The sequence below is a fragment of the Capra hircus genome, chromosome 10 (genome assembly GCF_001704415.2).
Source record: "Capra hircus breed San Clemente chromosome 10, ASM170441v1, whole genome shotgun sequence".
Classification (NCBI taxonomy): Eukaryota; Metazoa; Chordata; class Mammalia; order Artiodactyla; family Bovidae; genus Capra; species Capra hircus.
The window spans coordinates 51,021,093-51,045,461 of NC_030817.1; the positions used below are offsets into that span (position 1 = coordinate 51,021,093).

A 24,369-nucleotide genomic window follows, 5' to 3' on the forward strand; every position below is an offset into this window, starting at 1 on the left:
AAGAACTCCACATGCTTGTGTTAAGTACAGTGCTTGGCACAACACACAATGAATACGCCATAAATATTTGTTAGGTGAGGGAGGACAGCAAAGAACACCCTTGTGTGGTATTAGTTGTAAACACAACAATAAAGTCCTGTTTCTCTGGTCCATCCAGTGGTACTTGGGAATAGCGCAGTCATAAATAACTCTTCTAGACAATAGTATCCATAACTTAACCAGGAGTTAGTCAAATACTTCATTACTGTTTTGGCAATGGCATGTTCTCAGGCAAGTTATAATCTCTTTAGACCTAAACTCTTGATTTCAATACACTAGGTATGTCTCCTGTCCTTGAAATATCTGCAGCTCTTTTCTCCAGGCCCTTCCTTCTCTTCCAGTCTGCCTCCTTAACTGGGAATAACTGTGGGCCTACTGCAAAGACAGGGGAGGGCCTGAAATAGAGCTGGCTTCTCTGTGGGAGAGCTGAAAGAAGCACACAGCATGGGTACTCATTCAATGGGACTGTTTTGGGATTCAGAAACAACCACTGGATTCTACCTCTTCAAACTAGTTTTGAAAAACAAGACTTGAATGTTCGATGTGATGAGAAGCTAGTCTTGAATACAGTTTGCTGTCTGTAGGGATGTTATTCATCAAACTTAAAAAATATAACCCAGGAGACTTGTTTAGGTATCTTTACTCCCTTTCTTGTTTAATTGGGGTGACATATACTGAGATTAAGCTCTTTCTGACTCAGTGATCTCTAAGCAGTATAGACTTTCAAGCTACTGTTGTTTACTTACTATAGATTTTGCCTAAGCATTTCATGGTAAATGAAGGAAAGCAACTTGGTTTTCAAACTAGAATGCTTCTTAAGAAGTTGGTTTCTCTATCATTCTGATTCTTGATTCCAAGCTATCTTGGGTAGATGAATCCCAGCTACAGGATCCGAACAGGAGATCCCATTCTGTTCTACAGACTTGCCATGTGAAACTTGCAATTGTCTCTCTGTATGTTCATTTCTTCAGGTCTTCCCAGGTGGCTCAGTGGTAAAGAATCTGCCTGCTAATGTAGGAGATGGAGGTTGGACCCCTGGGTCAAGAATAGCCCCTGGAGAAGGAAACGGCAACCCACTCTGGTGTTCTTCCTGGGATAATCCCAGGGACAGAAGAGCCTGGTGGGTTACAGTCCATGGGGGTCACAAAGAGTGACTGAGACACTGAGCACACACACGGTAATCTCTTCATCTCTAGAACAAATGCAGTGGTTCTCAATATCATCAGGGAGCTGCAATTAAATCACTGAAATGTTATTGGAAGAGAAAAAGAGTGATTAATTTTGCAGAACAACACATCTATATTTTATTCATGTTCTATAATGTGCATGAAAGTGCCTTCAGAGAAGAATGTTTACACTGGATGTATATGTGCCTGATTTGACAATTCCAAGCTACACTTCAACCAACCATTTCTAAACAGAAAAAAAAAAAAAAGTCAGAAGCTTGCAATTGTGCAACATGTAAATCTCTCCTGGACTGGAGCCCATCGCTGTGGTTTGGCAACGACGCAACCAATACATCTCTTTTCTCATCTCTTGAAAAAAAAACCAACAGAGAAAAAAGTACCATGAAAAGAAAGGTAATGATTAATCCATCAGGCACAAAAAGGGTTGTTTTCAGGATTTCAGGTTCTACCTCGCCATTTCAAATAAACAGCAGCAACGACGGAATGACAACTTCACCACCAGAGGAGTAAACCACAGGTTCTAATTGGGACTGGATAACCGAATCAGACATCACCAGGAACCTGTGAGCAGTTGTTAAAAACTTTTATGTGCCAGTGAAGTAGGGATCAGAAGAAGCACGTGTTGGTGAAACGAGTGGTCTTTGAAGAAGCCCCAAGATGCAGCCTGAGATGGAACAAAAGAAAAAAAGCTTGAAGCAGAGATTGGTCTTGAAGAACACTTTAGCCAGGGAAACACTCTCCGAGTTCTTGGGTACATTTATAATGATTGTGAGTATTTCCTGAATTTTGAACCAAGGATGCCTCATTGTAACCTAGCTCATGATAAAAAATTTTTATCTTTGTTTTGAGTTCGTCATTAGACTCACTTCTTTCAGCAATCAGCAAGTTACTTCCAGGCTGTTTGGCTACTCAGTGGCCAACATTTTAGGTTTCTGCTTACTCACTCCATTTAGCCACAAAAGTGGATGAGAGAGGAAGAGGGGCATGAAATACTTTCTTCGTTTTACAGATTTCCCTGGGCTCTAAAATTACTCTGTGACTAAAGTTAGCTGTTAGAAAATTTTTCCCTTTGCTTAACTGATTTATACCCTGCTTATTTCCCCCAAAATGTTAAGCTGATTTATCAATAATCAATAAATATGGATGCCAAGAGACAGCTTGTTATCACAAGTGCTTGGCAAAGATTGTGTTGCCAGATCACTTGATTTTTATTAAATTTAAAAATGCACTAATTTATTAGGTAGAAATAGTGTACTGTGCAATGGTCCAGCTGTAATTTTATTATTTGCCTCCTCTGTTTAACTCAAACTAATCTCTAAAGAGTTTCAATTAGACAGTTATAAAAAAATTGTCAGATGTAAAGGAAGGATGTATTCTAAGAACGTTTTGAGGATTTTGCCTGAAGATTAGCACAGCTATTAACAAAAGTCTGGAAAGTTTACTTAAGCGGCATGGGCTCTAGGTTTTCATCCTGTTGCATGTTCCATCATTCTTTGTATCCTGAATTTTTAGCTGGGCTCAAACCATTAGTGAGCAAAAGTTAAATGTGCGATTATTTTCATGAGTAGCTGCTACTGATTTTAACTTGCTTTAAAACGACAAAAATCTGCTCAAAGATTCCCTACTCCATTTACGAATAATTTCATTTTTAAGATTATAGAGGATTATCCATAAACTTTGTACATTAAAAGTTCTTGGGTAATATGCATCATGGTGACTACAGTTAATAGTATTATATTACATACATGGAAATTGCTAAGATTATATCTTAAAAGTTCTCATCATATGAAAAAAATACATAATTATGTATGCAGATAGACATTAGTTAGACTTATTGTGATGCTCATTTTACTATATAAACAAATATTGAATTAGTATATTGTACACCTGAACTACCATATTGCTATATGCTAATTATACCTCATTTTTTAAAGTTCTTTGATTTGTGTAAATACATAACATTTCAGGAGACTAATCCAAGACTAAGAAATGAATATGGACTCAAAAAATTGAACTAGTGTAAAATGAGACAGAGCGATATGTTTTCTGGTTTCTGAAAATCTCTTTGTATATGATTCATTCAAGTATCTTCAAGGTATTAGGACGATTTCTTATACTCCCTCTTGACCATCCTCCCCTCTCATCTACGTGACTTAGTTAGATGAGGGCAGTGTTGGGGAGAAGGGCGTTGGAAGGAAAAAAAGAGAGAAAATAAAAGTCCAAGATTCTTCTGATTCTAGTTACTCTTTACTGAAAAATTGCCCTCAGGGAGTCAAAAATCCTGTGGTTATGTTCCTTGACAATTTGGTCCCAAAGGGAAGAGTGGTGGTTATCCCAGCTTAACTTTATCCTCAGGGTGACCTGTGATACAGAGAAGTGAAGTAAATTCAGTTACAAGTCTAAGTGCTCTGCAAATAAAATAGAGGAGGAAGTGAGCTAAACATCTGTGTATTTTGTAACCAAAAAAAAAAGTTAAAACCCTCTTTATTTCTTCATAAGAATCTATTTCATAATCTCATCCTGTCTAATTGAGTAAATGAAAGTGAAATTTAGCTATTCACTATTCTGCTCATACAAATAGTAATGTTTCTTCCCCTACAATTCATGGTGGTAGCTATAGAAATAATATCTCGACACTGCTGAAAAATTAAATTTTGTATCTTCCGGCTAAAGCCAATCATTTCTTGAAATGTTTGATTTCTATTTATACTGTTCTAAAATGAACCCTGATGAAATCTTTCTGATTATAACACTCAATTTTGTTGAGGCTTGTGGGAATGTATAAACGAGGAAATTCTGCAAAAATGTATTTTTTCAATATACATGTAAATTAAAATTTTAGTTTTTAATAAATCTACATGGTCTTTCTCAAAGGTTATCCAAAGTAATTATTTCTGCTTTATTAGAAAACGTGCATTTTGCCTTACTTTCTCTAGTAAAAAGTTTGCATGTTGATAAGGCATGGAGCAAAGGGAGCACTAAAAAATGGCAGAGTGTATATGAAGGACTCACTTTATTTGTAAAGATAATTTTCACCCAGACACTGGGAGTCTGATGCCATTTTCACCCTAATCTTGAAAAGTGCTCTTAAGGGAAGCATCTCAAGCTCATTCACACTGTGGTATAAATGACTGATAAGGGCTACTATTAGCATTAAGGGAAGAGAAGCTCCATGAAAAATTCTCTGTATATTAAAATAATTAAGTCATAACCTAAAAAATTAGCTCTAATTTGGCCTTTTAGACATTGGGATGGATGGTGGTGGGGGTTTAGTCACTAGGTAGTGTCCGACTCTTGTGACCCCATGGACTGTAGCCCACGAAGCTCTTCTCTCCATGGGATTTTCCCAGAAAGAATACTGGAGTAGGTTGCCATTTCCTTCTCCAGGGGATCTTCCTAACCCAGGGATCAAACCCGCATCGTCTACATCACAGGTGGATTCTTTACTGCTGAGTCACCAGGGAAGTCCAGACATTGGGATAGGCAGGCCTTTTTGCCTTTACTGGTGTGAGGAAGACAGGTTGCAATGCATCTTTCCTATCACAGAGAAGAGGTTTAGAAGCACTGAGCTGCAAATATAGGGTGTAAGTAATAAGTATCTACTGTTTGTTAGCTTCTTTACCTACAATTATCACTTGTAAACAGTTGGAGAAATGAGGGCTCAAAGAGATGAAGTAACTGCCCCAAACCAGTGGGTTTTGCAGTGAACTGGGGTTCCTTCTAATTATAAAGCCTACACTTTCCGCATACTTCTACCCATTGCTGGAATTCCTTTGGTAGTGTCCTTGATAGATAGTAAATCAGGTTCTGCTTTAATATTTCCATAGACTGGAGCCTTGAGTTAACACTGTGTGCATATGTGTTTAACTGGTGAGCACCTGATGAGACCAGATCGTTAGTTGGGCCACCAAGAAGAAAAAACTACTCAATTCAGGTGGAAGGGTGTAAAGGTGAAGGCAGATAACAGTTTTCTCAGCCCCCTGCATGTGGGCCCATGACGTGTGGGTTTCAGGTTGCACATTAAATATACACTACATGTAAAATTCCTGACACAGGAAGCTCATTACATGTTAGCTCCCCTTCCCCTTGATCCTTCTGCTCTTACTTGAGAGTCTTTGTAGTATTTAAAAATAGCTGCTTTGTCCCCTCCTGGGCATCGTGCCCATACCTTTCCCTAGAATTGACTACAGAACTCTGCCCATATATAAAAGAAGCCCATCAATGTGTATTGAATTAATAATTCTTTTAGGAGGCTGAACTTCCCAAGATCTCTCATTATCTCTCACAGGATCTATGTTCACTCCTCACTATTCTGTGTACCCTCCTCTCTCTCCAAACATTCCAGGATTCTTTGATACAGAGCCCATCCTATTGGAGATGCTAAGGTGAACAGCCCAGCCAGCAGCCATATTTCCCCTTATGGTGGAAGGACATCCTTCCAGGGCTGGACTTAGAAGTGGATGGCATCTACTTGTATATTGGGAAAGACCCTACATTTTTTTCCTCATCCCGTCAAGCCTGTACATTAGACATCTACTTTTTAGCCTATCTAAGAATGAAATAATGCAAGCACTTTTGCTAAAAGTAATACCTTTGATCTTTGCCCTGAAGGGAAATAGAAAGGGCAGAGGCTGGTTACAGAAATTATAGGGCTCTCAAATGATTATTACAAAGTGTGCTCAGATCTTGGAATAGGTCTGGTCCATATTAGGAAGCTGTTGAAACTAAAGAATATAGGGTTAGCATTCAGTGTGAAATAGGAAAGTTCTTAAAATTAGCCAGTTCTTAAACTAAGGCCACTTTGCAGGGTGTAATTTAGGGCAATCCTGGCCTGCTACATTATCTGGAGTTCCTAGAGACTGGTAGGACAACAGTGAGGTAAGAGTAAGGGTGGATGTCCTTTGCCCTTCTTGTTGGTGGGAAGCTAAGGCACAGGCTGATGCAAGTATAGGTCCTAGGAATCAGCATGGAGCCCAGTTGTCCTGTCTTATACACATACTGGGCCTTGGGTTTCCACTCTGCTTTTTCTCTAAGAGGCATGGAGTGTTTTTTCATCTGGGCTGTTGCTTATTTTTTATAACTCTCCATGGAGAGGAGAGGAAGAGGGAGCGAAGGAGAGAGAGAAAGAGAAATATGATGAACTCCATTTTGCCAGATGGGAAAATAGATGTAACACAATCAAGAGGTTCACCCAAGGTCACCCAGCCCATGAACATAAGAGCTAGGCTTAATATCTTGACTTCAGTCATTCCTAATATATTTGTTTGGCCAAAAATTTCGTCTTGGTTTTTCTATTACATCTCACAAAAACTTAAGTGAAATTTTTGGCCACCTCAATACCAGTATTCAGTGAGAATTAACACCTTTCATGTGGAAGTCCAAGAGAACTTTGTTAATTTTATAGCCTAAAATACATTAGACAGTAGAGTGTCAAAAGACTATTATATAGGACAGACATGACCATGACATGAACATTTCATAGGTCTATTAGCATGAAGTTTTTAGGCTTCTTAAATGGCAACCCACTCCAGTATTCCTGCCTGGAGAATCCCATGGACAGAGAAGCCTGGTGGGCTACAGTCCATGGGGTCACAGAGTCAGATATGACTTAGCATCTGAGCACCCAGGCACGACCACCTACAATCACATTCACCCCCCTGTAACATCAGAACTCTAAGGTGGTTCAGCCATCTCTTCATGGCTCTGATAAACATGTTGGCCATGCATGGCACTCTGTTCTTCCCCTAATATTTCTATTTTCTAGATCCTCCTCTGTGAGACCAATCTGTGGCTTAGAACAAAGGAACTAAAAGGAAGCAGCCCTTAAGAGACTTCATAAATCTTCTGTCTTCCTCTCTGGCTGGAAATGCCCCTGTCCTGTCTCCTCTCTGCTTGGTTCAAGCTTGTAGCTTTGCAAAGCTGCGCCCTACTCCAGGTCTACAACCTCCAGGACTGTGGACCCCACAGAGCTAGAGCTGTCAATGTGCAGGCCAATAAGCCGGGAGCCTCTGTTGATCTTGGATGGCCTGTTACCCAGAGCCGTGGAAGGAGCCTCATCCATAGGCCCTTACACTGGGATGCAGTTGTCTCTGTTGTCTGATCCCCGTGTCTTTCCGATGAGGAAACAGAGACACATGGGCTCGCTCACAGAATTCTGTCCAATGCTCTTTCTACCACAGCAGAACATGGGAAAGACGATCCACCGCCAACACTATCTGCTTCTTTTGTTTATTTACAGTGTATGTCTAGTACTCTGCCTTTCCTGGATCTGTACTTCTGCATGTGGGTGCTCTGTCACTTTAAGAAAGTCCAGGGTTCTAAGTGTGGAAGAGCCAGCCATGAGGTCTTATGTGGGCTCTTGCCCTGTGCCTTCAACGCGGGTACAGAGGGGCCTGAAGTGGAAGATTCTCTCACTCCAGATAGAGTTATGTAATGAAGTCAAAGGATGCCGAAGGGCATTAACACTCACTTTAATCCTGAAAAAATCTAGTGAGATAAGGAAACTGTTCTTATTTTACAGGTGGGGAAATGAAGGCTTAGTATATGGAACACCTTGCTCACAGGCAAATGCGTGGTGGAGCTGGATTTAGAATCAGACCTCTCTGGGTTCTCTTCATTCTTACACATGCTTTTGCACTTTACTATTGCCTCCCATGACAATCTATGTTACTATTTTGGATGTTTCATAAACTTTTATGTGTGGCTTCATAGTTTTTATACCTTCTACCATTTGAGATTTTTTTCCCTCGAAGACATTTTTTGAGATATATCCATTTGGGGCCATGTTGACGTGGGTGATTCATTTTAACTGTTGTGCCAGACAGCGAGTGCGGATATCCATTCGCGTCATGAACTGTTAATGTTGTTTGCAGCATGTCACTGTTACCAACTCTGCTGTTAAAGACATCCTGTTCAGGCCTCCTAGTACATGAGTTCCTCTTTTCTTTTTTCTTTTTAATTTTTATTTTTACTTTATTTTACTCTACAATACTGTATTGGTTCTGCCATACATTGACATGAATCCACCACAGCTGAGAAGTGGGTTTTTTGGCCTTGGGTGTGTCGATCTTCACCTTTATGTGTATTTTAACATTGCTCTCTGAAGTGGTTTCAAACTTATACTATAGGCAGTAATATAAGAATTCCCATTTCCATATACTCGTCAACTCTTGATATGCTTGAACTTTCTATTTTTGTGTATTTGATATACAGGAAATAAAAGTTCACTAGAAATTTTAATGCATTTCTAGTGCAGTTGATCTTCTCGTGTTTACTAAACTTTGAGATTTTTCTCCTCTGGAAATTGCTTCTTCATATCCTCTGCATATTTTTTCTTTGTTTTTCTACTTTTTCTTATTGGTTATAGGATACTGATATTTAAAACCAGACTTGAAAAATATTTTGTGTTTTAATTACAGCTTAGTATTTTGCTTTTCACATTTAGGTGCTTGAATTATTCAAATTAAAAAAAATTATTGAAGTATAGTTGATTTACAATGTTGTGCTAGTTTCAGTACAGTGATTCAGTTATATACATACATATATATAATTTTTCAGATTCTTTTCCATTATAGATTTTTATAAAATACTGAGTATAGGTCCCTGTGTAGAATTTATTTTGGGGTAGAATGTAGAGTAGGTGTCTCTATTTGGAAGGATCACCAATTGTTCCAGTACCATTTTGACTCTACTGCTTGTAATGCCATCTCTATTATACACCAGTTCCCATATAAATGTGGTGTATATCTAGACTTAATTTAGTTCCATTGATCTCTCTGTCCAAACCCATACCACTGCCACATATTTTTGTTATGATTGCTTTCTAAATAATTTTTGTTATCTGGTATTTTTCTTCCTTGTTATTTTTTCAATATTGTCTTAGCTATTTTTAGCCTTTTAGTCCTCCACATGAATTTTAGGATCTGTAGTTCCATACATACCCTGTAGAGATTTTGACTGGAATTGCACTGAATTTACAGTATTCTGGACAGAACTGACATTTTGAAATAGTGAATCTGCTCACCCATAAATAATTCTTCATTCATAGGTCTGCTTTTGTATTTCTTTCCAAAGTTTTATAATTTACTTGGTATTAGTCATACATTTATTTTTGTTTGATATAGTTCTAGCTATCTTCTGGTTATGATCACTACTGTGAATAGTACCTTTTAAATGATATTTTCTAATTGGTTATTACTAGTGTTTAGAAACAATACTGAGTGTTATATATTGATTTTGTATTCAGCAAACTTGGTCATTCTCTTATTAATTCAAACAAGTCTAAGATTGTCTTAGATATTCTGTATAGTTCAAAGCTGTCAAATTTGAGTACCACTACCCATATGTGGCTACTTAAATTAAAATTAATCTTAAATAAAATAAGAAATTTAGTTTCCACCCTTCCTAGTTCTATTTTATGTGCTCAAGAACCTTATACAACTATTGACTACCATATCAGACAGCAGAGATATAATAACAGAACTTTTCACTCATTGAAAAATGTTCTATTGGACTGTACTGACATAGATTAATACCTTTTTCTCTGAGAATATGGGAGCTTTTAATTTTCTTTCTTTTTAGTCCTTAAATATTTAATTTTCTTCTTATTATTATAGTCAGAACCTCTTGTTCAATGTTACTAGAAGTTATAATTGTGTCATTCTTGTTCTATCCCCAACTTTTTTTTTTAATTTTATTTATTTATTTATTTTTTAAATTTTAAAATCTTTAATTCTTACATGCGTTCCCAAACATGAACCCCCCTCCCACCTCCCTCCCCATAACATCTCTCTGGGTCATCCCCATGTCTGCTTCTTATATTTTACCATTAAACAATAGTTTCTCTTGGTTTGGGGTAGACATTCTTGATGTGAGAAAGGAAATTCCTATCTCTTTCTCATTTACTAAAACTCCGATTAGGAACAATTGTCGAATTATACATTTCTACATCTATTGAGATAACCACGTGGGTTTCTGTTCTTATCTGTTGATAAAGAAAATTACATTGATAAATATTTTTAGTGTTAAATCATCCTTACATTCCTGAGATTAATTCCCATCTAATCACAGCATTTAGTTTGCAATGTTTCATTAAGGATCTGGACTATAATTTCAATTATTATATTGTCCTGTCTACTTTTATTACCAGCAGCATATTAACTTCATGAAATATATTGGAATTTTTTCCCACTTTTTGTTTTATGGAACACTTTGTATAAAATGAGGATTGCCAGTTCATTAAAGATTACTTAGCATGTGAAATGAAAAAGAAAGAGAGATGTTTGAAAGTAGATTTCTCTAAAGCTATGTTTCATTTACATTTTCTGCTATTAATTCTATTTTGGCAACTTATTTTTTTCCAGAGAACTGTGCTTCATTCCTGTTTTCAAATGTAGTTTTAAATTTTTTAAAATATTTTCAAAATTTATTTAGTGAAAGCAGTAATTTTGAAATGATTTTTCATAGTATTGGCTTCCAGCTTTTAAAAATCTCTGCTGTACCTGTGGTGATGCCCTTTAATTTTCATTTATTTTTTATTGAAGTATTTTGATTTATAATGTGCTAATCTCTGCTATACAGCAAAATGACTCAATCATACATATATATGCATTTTTTTCTTTAATTTTTAATGTGGTTTCTATGTTTTCCACTTAGCTTCTGCTTTGACATTTCTTACATTATCCCATTGAGTTGATTTTCCCATCAGTTTTCTTTATTTCTCCCTTTTCTCCTCTGCTTACTCTTTCTATTGTTTAAGTACTTATCCTTACAAAATGTATTATTGCACTAACAAACTTTAAAATGAATTAACATCTCTTTCCTTCTGAACAACACAAAGATGTTTTAAAAGCCTAATTGTAATCAACTACTCCATCTTATGGCATTATTATGCAATATTATACTCATTGCGCTTAATATTAGTGTTTTGAATAGTGAATACTTATTTGAATTTACTATCAATTACCAGTTTATTTGTTAATCATTACTGCATTCACCCTTTATTTTCTTTCAGATGCTGGCTTCTTTGTGCAGTAAAAAAAAAAAAAAAAAAAGTTTTCTTAAAGAAATTTTCCAGGAAAGGTAGTCTTTGTCTGACTATGTCTTTATTTCACCCTCAAGCTTCAATGATAAATTAGCTGATAAGCTTTAGGTTGATGGTTGGTTTTGTTTAGCAATTTGCAGGTATCATCTCAGTATCTTTATTATTGCTATTGACAAGTCTATTATTGGTCTAATTTTTGTCCTTAATAATCTGCATTTCTCTGACTACTATTACAAATTTCCCCTTTTTCCTGAAACTTTACTATAATATGACTAGGAATGAATTTATTTGTTTTGTAGTGCCCAGGATTCATTGTTCATCTTCAATTTTAAGATTTGGAATTTTCACCAATGCTGGAAAATTCTCAGCTTTATTATCTTTTCTCTCCTCCAGACTCTATTTTTTTCTTTCAGAATTCCTATTATACTTGTATATATGCTTGATGCTCTCACTTTTTTCATTACCTCTCCCAACCACTTTCACAAATCCATCTAAACCTCTCCATGATGAATTTTGTGTAGTGCTCTCAAATCTACTGATTCACTAATTCCCTATTCAGTTATATCTAGGCTTCTGTTTAATATGTTTATTACATCTTCAGTTTCCTTAATATGTTTTCATTTCTAGAAATTCTATTTGGTTCTTGTGCTTAATTGCTTTTATTTTCTCTCCTTAGCTGTTTATTTTTTTAATCTGTTTAACTGAAGCCTAACATATTTACAGTTCAGTTCAGTTCAGTCGCTCAGTCGTGTCTAACTCTTCGAGACCCCATGAATCGCAGCACGCCAGGCCTCCCTGTCCATCTTTATTCCCATCATCTCAAGTTTTGGAGTTGGTAATCCTCCTGCTTATTTTATGCACTGCTTCATTCACAAAGGATCATTTCCTTTAGTGTTTCATGGATTTGTACTGTAAGCTCTTTAGGAAGGTTTATTCTTCAGTGTGGGAAATCTTTAGGGCCCAAATTATGGCACTGCTCTTCCAGAACAAGTGTGCATTTGCTTCTGCTAGGTTGCCCAGGTATATCACCAACCATAAATGATTACCATGAGGTGGAAAACTGAAAAGGAGAAGACTGATGAGTGTGGGTGCAGTGGTGAAGAGCTCTCTGCTCCCTTTCTCCCACCTGGAATATGTGACCATGAGTGACTAGGAAACCCTACCAGTTCAGTTCAGTTCAGCTCAGTCGCTCAGTGTCCGACTCTTTGCAACCCATGGACTTTGCTCAGTGTCCGACTCTTTGCAGCCCAATGGACTGCAGCACCCCAAGCCTCCCTGTCCATCACCAACTACTGGAGTTTACTCAAATTCATGTCCATTGAGTCGGTGATGCCATCCAACCACCTCATTCTCTGTCGTCCCCTTTTCCTCCTGTCTTCAATCTTGCCCAGAATCAGGGTCTTTTCAAATAAGTCAGTTCTTCACACTATGTGGCCAAAGTATTGGAGTTTCAGCTTCAGCATCAGTCCTTCCAATGAATATTCAGGACTGATTTCCTTTAGGATGGACTGGTTGGATCTCCTTGCAGTCCAGGGGACTCTCAAGAGTCTTCTCCAACACCACAGTTCAAAAGCATCAATTCTTCAGTGCTCAGCTTTCTTTATAGTTCAACTCTCACATCCATACAGGACTACTGGAAAAACCATAGCTTTGACTAGATGGACGTTTGTTGACAAAGTAGTGTCTCTGCTTTTTAATATGGAGTCTAGGTTGGTCATAGCTTTTCTTCTAAGGAGTAAGCGTCTTTTAATTTCATGGCTGCAGTCACCATCTGCAGTGATTTTGAAGCCCCCCAAAATAAAGTCTGTCACTGTTTCCATTGTTTCCCCATATATTTGCCATGAAGTGATGGGACCAGATGCCATGATCTTAGTTTTCTGACTGTTGAGCTTTAAGCCAACTTTTTTATTCTCCTCTTTCACTTTCATCAAGAGACTCTTTAGTTCTTTGCTTTCTGCCATAAAGGTGGTGTCATCTGCATATCTGAGATTATTGATATTTCCCCCGGCAATCTTGATTTCATCTTGTGCTTCATCCAGTCCAACATTTCTCATGATGTACTTGGCATATAAGTTACATAAGCAGAGTGACAATATACAGCCTTGACGTACTCCTTTCCCTGTTTGGAACCAGTCTGTTGTTCCATGTCCAGTTCTAACTGTTGCTTCCTGACCTGCATACAGATATCTCAAGAGGCAGGTCAGAGGGAAACCCTATGCTTTCTCCAAATGAGGCTGAATCTCTTCAAATCCTTAGACTCTGAGTCAGTATCAGCTGAAGAAGGGCTTTCCTGCAGTCTTCCCCTTATCAGCAGTGAACATGAAGGGCCAGACTAACTTGGGAAATTCCAGAGTTCCAAAGGACCTGGGGAGAAAAGTCTGTTCTGAGTCACTGATCTAAGGGCTGCAGACTCATAAAACCATATTTGATTCTGCCAAAAATAAGCTCTGTGATCCCAGAGTTTTAATTTTGTCCCAGAAAACTTGCTATTTTCATTACTTTTTTTTTTTTTTTTTTACTTTACAATACTGTATTGGTTTTGCCATACATTGACATGAATCCGCCACGGGTATACATGAGTTCCCAATTCTGAATCCCTCTCCCACCTCTCTCCCCATATCATCTCTCTGGGTCATCCCAGTGCACCAGCCCCAAGCATCCTGTATCCTGTATTGAACCTAGACTGGCGATTCATTTCTTACATGATAGTATACATGTTTCAATGCCATTCTCCCAAATTATCCAACCCTTTCCCTCTCCCACAGAGTCCAAAAGTCTGTTCTATACATCTGTTTCTCTTTGGCTGTCTTGCATACAGGGTTATCATTACCATCTTTCTAAATTCCATATATATGTGTTAGTATACAGTATTGGTGTTTTTCTTTCTGGCTTACTTCACTCTGTATAATAGGCTCCAGTTTCATCCACCTCATTAGAATGGATTCAAATGTATTCTTTTTTATGGCTGAGTAATACTCCATTGTGTATATGTACCACAGCTTTATCCATTTGTCTGCTGATGGACATCTAGGTTGCTTCCATGTCCTGGCTATTACAAACAGTGCTGCGATGAACATTGAAGTACATGTGTCTCTTTCAATTCTGGTTTCCTCGGTGTGTATGTCCAGCAGTGGGATTGCTGGGTTTTGAAAGGGAAGTAGTTTTGTTTTTTACTTTCCAGACGTGCAGCTGCTTAGTTTTTAGTGACAAAGTTTGTTGCAACATGTTCTCATTACTTGACAAGAAAGGAGAATGTGGGATGAGAGCAGAAGCTGTCTCCTCCTTATTTATCACCCTTGTGATGCAGAGGACTCATAATGTGAGGATTATGAGGGAGAGAAGCCTCATAGAAATGAGATCACAATCCATAGAATCAATCAATATGTAAAAGCACCCAGCAGTGACTTTATGCACCTAGTGGGCTCCTTATTTCATGTCTGAGGTAGGATTGCTATGTGCACTGACCCTGCAAAGCAAAGCAAATGCTTTAACAGTAAATATGCCAGCAAAATGTGCACCCCACCGCCTAGCCATCTTGACAGATGGGCTGATACTCTCTAAGCTACACGACCAGGACAGTCAGTCAAGACCAAAAAGGACCTGAGGGCTTAGTCCTCATCCTAGAATAAGTCTACATGGCTTAATCTCTTTCTTTGCAGGAAACCTCCCCCTAAACCCTATGCCTCTATCAACAGGTAGTTTAAAGAAATTGGAGTGTATTGCTGTAATGGACTCTTATGCAGCTGTTAAAAATAATGAGGCCAATATTCATATGCTGATATAGAAAGACTCACTAAACTTTTAAAATGAAAAAGCAGGTAGAAAATATCCCCATTTGTATAAAATGTACACACATTTAACAGGATATACCAGAAAATATTGTTATTAGTTACCTGTAGAGAATAAAATATGAAATCTGGAGTGAGAAGGACACTAATTCTCATATTTTATCATATGCCCTTTATAACTGAAAATTTTCTACATGTCCATGAATATTTTCTTCACTTCTCTGCTCCCCATAAAAGAGCTCACTCAGCAGAATTTCTCTCTTCCAAGTGATTTAGGGAGTTGCTCAAACTGTTCTGAAGAACACTAGTTCTGTAAAATGCATGCAAGAACTACGTGAAAGAATATCCTGTCCTCCCCAAACACACTTTGGAAACACTGGGATAAACCAAGCTAAGCAGTTTTCTCAACTGTAGGAATTATTGGAGCCTTTAACCTTTACTGTTAATCTCTAAGAGGGGGCTAGAACATACAGCTGTCCCCAGACTAACTTGGTGACAACCCCCATTTTGTGAGGAGCGTCTCATGGAACTGCTGATCCATGGAACATATGTTAGGAACTGCAAGCTCTGGAATGAAACTGAGAAACAAATCAGGGCTCTAAACCCTTCCATCTTCAAGGATCTTCCAGACTGAGAGTGACCTGAAATATACTTGACATTGTTGGACCACTCTGAATGAAGTGAGAATTGTCCTCAGCAACCTCCCATCCATACCCAGCACACTCAGCCCCATAGTTACCCTGATATGAACACACACACACCTTAACAAATTATTCATTAGTTTCTTATTCTGACACTTATTCTGGCATTATTTGGGGTGAGCTGAGGGAATGAGTGACTGGGTGCCGATCAGAAAAGATCACTATTCTTTTCAGCTTAGTGGAAATAGTGGAGTTTCGCCACCTCTCATTTCTGAGAACTGTGTTGGTTCTGGGTACTCTTCTACTTAGAGAGCTGTAAGATTGGCCATTTGCCCATTCACTTGGTTCTCAAATCTCAGATTCCTCTCTTTTTATGAGCCTGTCTTAATATCATCTCTTTTGAAGTACAACTGATTCTTAGAGGTGATTGATTGTGTTCTGATATTATCTCAGGTTACATGCCACCCAATACTTTATTTTTAACCAGAATGTCCGGATTTCAGTCTAAGTTCTTTGTGACTATTTTTGTTATGAGTGAGAAAGTTTTATTTTCCAATTGGAAATCTAACCAACTGGAAAGCTGTGCATAAAGAGACATTCTGTTCTAATAAAGAAACCAAGTAACCCCAAGGAGATAGCAGCAGTTGTCACAGGAGAAACACAGGACTGGAAATCAGAGAAGTTGTCTCCAGATTCAGATTCTGCCACTTGTTAGCAATAGGATTTTTTGTTAAGTCACCCGGTTTTCCACTTTTTAAATGGGGATTTAATATTGAGAGGAATGTTGTTCAGTCAATATGTCCAACTCTTTGCAACCCCATGGACTATAGCATGCCAGGCTTCCCTGTCCTTCACTATCTCCTAGAGTTTGCTCAAACTCATGTCCATTGAGTCAGTGATGCTATCTAACCATCTCATCCTCTGCTGCCCCCTTCTCCTTTGACCTTCAATCTTTCCCAGCATCAGGGTCTTTTCCAATGAGTCAGTTCTTTGCATAACGTGGCCAAAGTATTGGTGCTTCTATTATGGAAGTAATAGAAATGAGACACTTTGTCCATTGTATACATGCTGTAAATGCTTGCTCATTCACCCATCCAGTGGCCAAAATAAAGGACAATCAAACCTGGACCTTATCACTTGCTGCCTCTGTGAATGTGAGAAATTCTCTTGACCTCTTAACCTCTCTAATCTTTGTTTCCTTATATGTAAAGTGGAGACAATAAGAGGAGCTGGACTCATTGGGTCCTTATGAGAATTAATGGGCTAATATATGCTATTATACTCAATAAGCAGTATTTGTTTCTGTTGTTGTTACTATTATTATTACATGTTCCAATAGACAAAGTCACATAAAATAAATAGGTATATTAATATATACACAGATGGAGTAGGATGTGGGACTTCTGGTAACAGACACCTACAGCACAGGCTGGAGCACCAAGGTTTGCCGAGACCAGGGTCCTGATAGGTGGGGATTTATTCTTTTTCCTCTCCAGGGACAAAAGACAGAATGCTTACAGGGAGAGGAGACACTCTGGCAAGCCCCCAAAATGACTTTCTTTTCAAGAATAGGACTGTGTTTTCTGGTCTTCCTATTACTTAACCTACTTAGATAAAGTTTTACCCATAGTTAGTCATTCATTTGAAGGTGGCCACAGATCCTTCCTTCAGGAAATAGGAGGCTGTCTTGTGTCTCAGGCCAGGTTTGCTAACACCATAGTGTCTGTGGGACCAGAAAGTTACAAGCCCCCGAATCTAAGTGGGTTTATCCTCCTAGGATTTAAGATGGTACTCAATAGCCCCACAGCTTATTGAAACCAGACAGATAAGATATCTGAATGAAATGGGCCTGGTGGAGTTAGGGAGGAAGTGGGCAGTGTACACCATGTCTTAGGGGGCATCTTGTTTGCCATTCAGACCATCTCCACTGTGTGTAAGCAGGAATGAAGTAAAGCTTCATCAAATATTACAGTTTTGCAAGAATGATCAGAAATCCAGAGTTCTATGTGTAATTTTTCTCTTTTTAAATACTGGCAGCAATTTCTAAAAATCACCATGTGGGCCAAACAAAACACATCTTTGAGTCAATCCTACTTAAAGGCAGTCTTCAACCATGGCCCACTAGTCTGTGACTTTGCTCTGAAGGTGTCCAGAACCACATTCTACAAAGACAAAATATTCTCATCAGAAAAGCACAGATGGAGAGACTGTTGAGGGTCTAAGCCTGCTGTCTGATGTTACCTGTTTACAAGAGGATTGGCTATTGAAATCGAAGTCCTACACGCAAGACTGTGTTCCTTTTCTCTTCCACATCCTCAGTTCAGTTCCGTTCAGTTGGCAGTTGTGTCCGACTCTTTGCGACCCCATGAATCGCAGCACGCCAGGCCTCCCTGTCCATCACCAACTCCCGGAGTTCACTCAGACTCACGTCCATTGAGTCAGTGATGCCATCTAGCCATCTCATCCTCTGTCGTCCCCTTCTCCTCCTGCCCCCAATCCCTCCCAGCATCAGAGTCTTTTCCAACGAGTCAACTCTTCGCATGAGGTGGCCAAAGTACTGGAGTTTCAGCTTTAGCATTATTCCTTCCAAAGAAATCCCAGGGCTGATCTCCTTCAGAATAGACTAGTTGGATCTCCTTGCAGTCCAAGGGACTCTCAAGAGTCTTCTCCAACACCACAGTGCAAAGCATCAATTCTTCAGCGCTCAGCCTTCTTCATAGTCCAACTCTCACATCCATACATGACCACAGGAAAAAGCATAGCCTTGACTAGACGGACCTTTGTTGGCAAACTAATGTCTCTGCTTTTCAATATACTATCTAGGTTGGTCATAAGTTTTCTTCCAAGGAGTAAGCGTCTTTTAATTTCATGGCTGCAGATACCATCTGCAGTGATTCTGGAGCCCCTAAAAATAAAGTCTGACACTGTTTCCACTGTTTCCCCATCTATTTCCCATGAAGTGATGGACCAGATGCCATGATCTTCGTTTTCTGAATGTTGAGCTTTAGGCCAACGTTTTCACTCTCCACTTTCACTTTCATCAAGAGGCTTTTTAGTTCTTCTTCACTTTCTGCCATAAGGGTGGTGTCATCTGCATATCTGAGGTTATTGATATTTCTCCCAGCAATCTTGATTCCAGCTTGTGTTTCTTCCAGTCCAGCGTTTCTCATGATGTACTCTGCATAGAAGTTAAATAAGCAAGGTGACAATATACAGCCTTGACGTACTCCTTTTCCTATTTGGAACCAGTCTCTTGTTCCATGTCCAGTTCTAACTGTTGTTTCCTGACCTGCATATAGGTTTCTCAAGAGGCAGGTCAGGTGGTCTGGTATTCCCATCTCTCTCAGAATTTTCCACAGTTTATTGTGATCTACACAGTCAAAGTCTTTGGCATAGTCAATAAAGCAGAAATAGATGTTTTTCTGGAACTCTCTTGCTTTTCCCATGATACAGCGGATGTTGGCAATTTGGTCTCTGGTTCCTCTGCCTTTTCTAAAACCAGCTTGAACATCAGGAAGTTCACAGTTCACATATTGCTGAAGCCTGGCTTGGAGAATTTTGAGCATTACTTTACTAGTGTGTGAGATGAGTGCAACTGTGCAGTAGTTTGAGCATTCTTTTGCATTGCCTTTCTTTGGAACTGGAATGAAAACTGACCTTTTCCAGTCCTGTGGCCACTGCTGAGTTTTCCAAATTTGCTGGCATATTGAGTGTAGCACTCTCACAGCATCATCTTTCAGGATTTGAAAGAGCTCAACTGGAATTCCATCACCTCCACTAGCTGTGTCATAGCGATGCTTTCCAAGGCCCACTTGACTTCACATTCCAGGATGTCTGGCTCTAGGTGAGTGATCACACCATCATGATTATCTGGGTCAAGAAGATCCTTTTTGTACAGTTCTTCTGTGTATTCTTGCCACCTCTTCTTAATATCTTCTGCTTCTGTTAGGTCCAGACCATTTCTGTCCTTTATCAAGCCCATCTTTGCATGAAATGTTCCCTTGGTATCTCTAATTTTCTTGAAGAGATCTCTAGTCTTTCCCATTCTGTTGTTTTCCTCTATTTCTTTGCATTGATCACTGAGGAGGGCTTTCTTATCTCTTCTTGCTATTCTCTGGAACTCTGCATTCAGATGCTTATATCTTTCCTTTTCTCCTTTGCTCTTCTTTTCACAGCTATTTGTAAGGCCTCCCCAGACAGCCATTTTGCTTTTTTCATTTATTTCCCATGGGGATGGTCTTGATCCCTGTCTCCTGTACAATGTCACGAACCTCCATCCATAGTTCATCAGGCACTCTATCTATCAGATCTAGGCCTTTAAATCTATTTCTCACTTCCATTGTATAATCATAAGAGATTTGATTTAGGTCATACGTGAATGGTCTAGTGGTTTTCCCTACTTTCTTCAATTTGAGTCTGAATTTGGTAATAAGGAATTCATGATCTGAGCCACAGTCAGCTCCTGGTCTTGTTTTTGTTGACTGTATAGAGCTTCTCCATCTTTGGCTGCAAAGAATATAATCAGTCTGACTTTGGTGTTGACCATCTGGTGATGTCCATGTGTAGAGTCTTCTCTTGTGTTGTTGGAAGAGGGTGTTTGCTATGACCAGTGCATTTTCTTGGCAAAACTATGTTAGCCTTTGCCCTGCTTCATTCCGTACTCCAAGGCCAAACTTACCTGTTACTCCAGGTGTTTCTTGACTTCCTACTTTTGCATTCCAGTCCCCTATAATGAAAAGGACATCTTTTTTGGGTGTTAATTCTAAAAGGTCTTGTAGGGCTTCATAAAACCATTCAACTTCAGCTTCTTCTGTGTTACTGGTTGGGGCATAGACTTGGATAACTGTGACATTGAATGGTTTGCCTTGGAGACGAACAGAGATCATTCTGTCATTTTTGAGATTGCATCCAAGTACTGCATTTTGGACTCTTTTGTTGACCATGATGGCTACTGCATTTCTTCTGAGGGATTCCTGCCCGCAGTAGTAGATATAATGGTCATCTCAGGTAAATTCACCCATTCCAGTCCATTTTAGTTCGCTGATTCCTAGAATGTCAACGTTCACTCTTGCCATCTCTTGTTTTACCACTTCCAATTTGCCTTGATTCATGGACCTGACATTCCAGGTTTCTATGCAATATTGCTCTTTACAGCATTGGACCTTGCTTCTATCACCAGTTACATCCACAACTGGGTATTGTTTTTGCTTTGGCTTCATCCTTTCATTCTGGCAAAATTGGTTGAGGCAATAGTATAAAAGTCATTTTATTTCTGACAATATCAGAAGATAATTCTTGATCTTATATTATCATAGTCAAGTTCTTCATGAGACCAATCTGTTATACATTCATATGATATATTAATATATCTCAGATTTAATGTCAGGTGGCTCAATAATCTGGGGTATTAATCAAGTAATTCAAAAATTTACAGAGACTTAAATGTCAAAATTTCTATCCTCTAGTTAGTAATGTTTACAAAACTACATCCCATGTGCACTTTCACTAGGCATAAATACTTACACCATTCATGAGTAACCAGCTAGTAACATGAAACCTCATACAGTTTTCATGATTCTCAGCAGTTCCCAGCTCCTACCTCTCCTACTGCTCCGTGAGCTTTGAGAGGCCCTGTGTCTGGTTTTCCGCATCCCTCCTACACCAGGCAGCAGGCATGGCACTTAAATTTTTAAAGGTACATGAACAGAGAGGACTGGATGAATAAAAGTGAATACCAAATCTCAATGAGAGGTATTTGTAGATTTGGAGATCTTTGTTTCCTACAGTTTTTTTTTTTTTTTTTGCATTTCATTTTTTCTATTTTTAAATTTAAATATATATATTTAAAATTTTTACCATGTTGTGTTGGTTTCTGCCATACAGCAATGCAAATCAGCCATAATTATACATACATCCCCTCCCTCCCTCTCCTCCCTCCCCCCTCCCATCCCTCCAGGTCATCACAGAGCACGAGGCTGGGCTCCCTGTGCTACACAGCAATTTGATTTTTTGAAAGACACACTTGTGAAATACAAATCTGGACAAATGACTTATTTAGCTCAGGTACAGTTGAGGACTGTTCATGTAAGTGAAGGAACATCAGCTTTGGGTGGAAATGTTAATTTGGCATTCAAAAAGATATTTTCACTGTAAGTCCTTGGGTAAATTACTTAATTTCTTTGGCCTAAGGTTTCAGTTTTTTCCCTCCTTAGGTTTTTATCGGGATTAAATGAGATATTTATATCATATATATATATGGAGTGTATGTATACATATCTGATAAAAACACCTACACTCACCCACCTATACACAAAACAAATCAGTTTACTTAAAATATGTGTTGCCACAGATATGTTCTTTTAATGCTGACTTCTGTTCTATGAATATTTATATCATTTTATAACAAATTACCTACTGAAGAATATTTTTCATTCAAAATATATTCCTTACCTATTTCCAGGAAGATCTGCAGCAATATAAGGTGAACAGTCATACACGATCCCTGTTCTTGCATCACACTGCTGCTGCCCACAGTGGGCACAAACTGGCACCACTGGGTTAAAGGAGGGTATTGGCTTCCTAGAAAAGTATTTAAAAGCACAATAAAACACTAGCCAGGTGTGCTTTGAAGGTACTAGAGCACTTTGGAATGATCACCTGGCTTAGTTCTTTGGCTCTGATTCAGCAAAAGGTATTAAAGGGGCACGCGGGGCCGGGACAGAGAGGTGGAATTGTTTGACTTCTTGAGTCTTGTCGTTGTGATAGGTTTGAATGCTAAATAAGTGCCCTCAATGTTGGCCAGCTCCACAAGATATCCACATGGCTCATGGGTGTGGCTTGTAAGTGTGGAAAAGGCCCACTCCACTGTTCTTTCAGCCAGGAGTGGACAGGCTTGGTCAGCATCAGGGGGAGGAGTGTGTCTTCAGCTGATGACTACAAGACAGGGAGACGCTGTGAGGAAAGAAACAAGCAAAAGAACACAAGAGAGGGAAAGGTTTCACTCTGCCTTCGGGTCTAATCTTCCCTGGTGAGCACTTGGTCTAGTGGAAGCTCTCTCTGCAAGGGGAGTTAAAAATCAAGCACACAGCAATCAAAAAAATAGGTTGTGCATGAACTGAAAAAGTTGCACTTAATCACCAACATGTCTCATTGATCTCTGAGAAAGGAAGGGAAATGGGGCAGAAAAGGAATTTTCTCCAGGTCATGGGAAGCTTCAGCAATAAAGTACAGGTGTTGGTGTTTTTCTGAACCACAGTGACCACATATGTTGTCACCAGAAAAGCCACTTGTCCTGTCACAAAGAGCAGGCTCTATGAGGAGGCTTCCAAATGAGCTTCAACCTCAGTACTTTCTCCTCAGACTGTATCTGGTCTCCAGGGAGGCCTTTAATAATGGGTGGTTTGGTAACAGATGACTGCTGCCTCCAAACCCTTCCACATTCCCAGACAGTCTTTATTCTCAGTATGCAGATAGGAAAACTCGTATCCCCATCGTACCTCCTGTGGAAAACCCAGTGTCCTCCCTGAAACTTTCTGTGAATTCTTGGGGACCTTGCTTGCTTCTGATGACCTTTTGCTCTGTCCAATATGTAATGGTTAGGAGTACAGTCCTCTGAGTAAGACAGGCCTGCAATCAAACCCTGGTTCTGTCTCCTTTCCTTTTATGATGTAACACTGGGAAAATTGCTTGGCCTTTCCCAACTTCAATTTCCCCATCAATAAAATGGAGATAATAATACTTCCCTTTCAGAGGGATCCTAAGTTAATGGGATGATGATGAAATAATACTGTACCTGTGTTACAGCCCTTAGCATAGAATTGGCACAAAGCACACATCAAAAATGATGGTAGCTGGTATCTGTATTCTTTTACTCACATAACCCCAAACAGATGAGTAAAGATAGTCAATGTTTCATTCAGCCTTTACTACAAATTCCATGACAATGTTTCCCAAGGAGTTTCTTTCAACTTTGAATATTTTCAGGAACTCTATAGGATAGAAACTATTTTTTAGTATCCATTAATTCTGAAAATACTGAAACACAAGATTCTAGAAGGTATGACCTGGATGACTGGGAATGACTGGGGTTACTTCACTCACCAATCAATCTTTTGTAGGAATTCTGCCTTTCAAGTGTCTTTTTTCCTTTTCCACTGAAATCCTTTCTCCTACTCCTGCCCTGCAAAGACCCTGATAACAATAGTATTCACCAATTCTCTCTTCTTCTTCTTTTTTTCTTTGTTGTTGTTTTTTTGGCCACGTCGTGCAGCTTGCAGGATCTTAGTTCCCCAACCAGGGATTAAACCTGAGCCGCAGCAGAGAAAGCACCAAGTCCTAACCACCAGACATCCAAACACTAAAGCCTTGCCAACTGTGAAATGACCCATCTTTGGAGAATAATCACAAATAGGCAAAACACCTTGAAGATATAAGACATGTTAATTTTTTCCTTCTTTGGACAATGTTGATGTGCACAGGGAATCACAAATCACTTGTGTTAACTACAAAATTCCCCAGTAATCCCTGGCCCCAGAGTACATGCATTTGCCAACATTTTACTAAGGAATCATCAACCTTTACTAACTGCTTTTCTGAAAGGGCTCAGCTTTTATATATCAAGCAAATATTTTAAGTGTCTGTTAGGCACTGCGTTTTCTTTTTTTTTCTTTTTA

At 38.9% G+C, this 24,369-nt stretch overlaps 1 protein-coding gene across 1 annotated transcript in view; it reads left to right on the forward strand.

The window, feature by feature from the left end:
• Window positions 1,625-24,369, forward strand: part of AQP9 (aquaporin 9) — a 51,363-nt gene continuing 28,618 nt past the window's right edge. Inside the window, exon 1 of the mRNA XM_005685715.3 lies at window positions 1,625-1,994. Within this exon, the coding sequence (XP_005685772.1) occupies window positions 1,884-1,994 (111 nt within the window). The 5' untranslated portion in view covers window positions 1,625-1,883. The remainder of the gene's footprint in view (window positions 1,995-24,369) is intronic.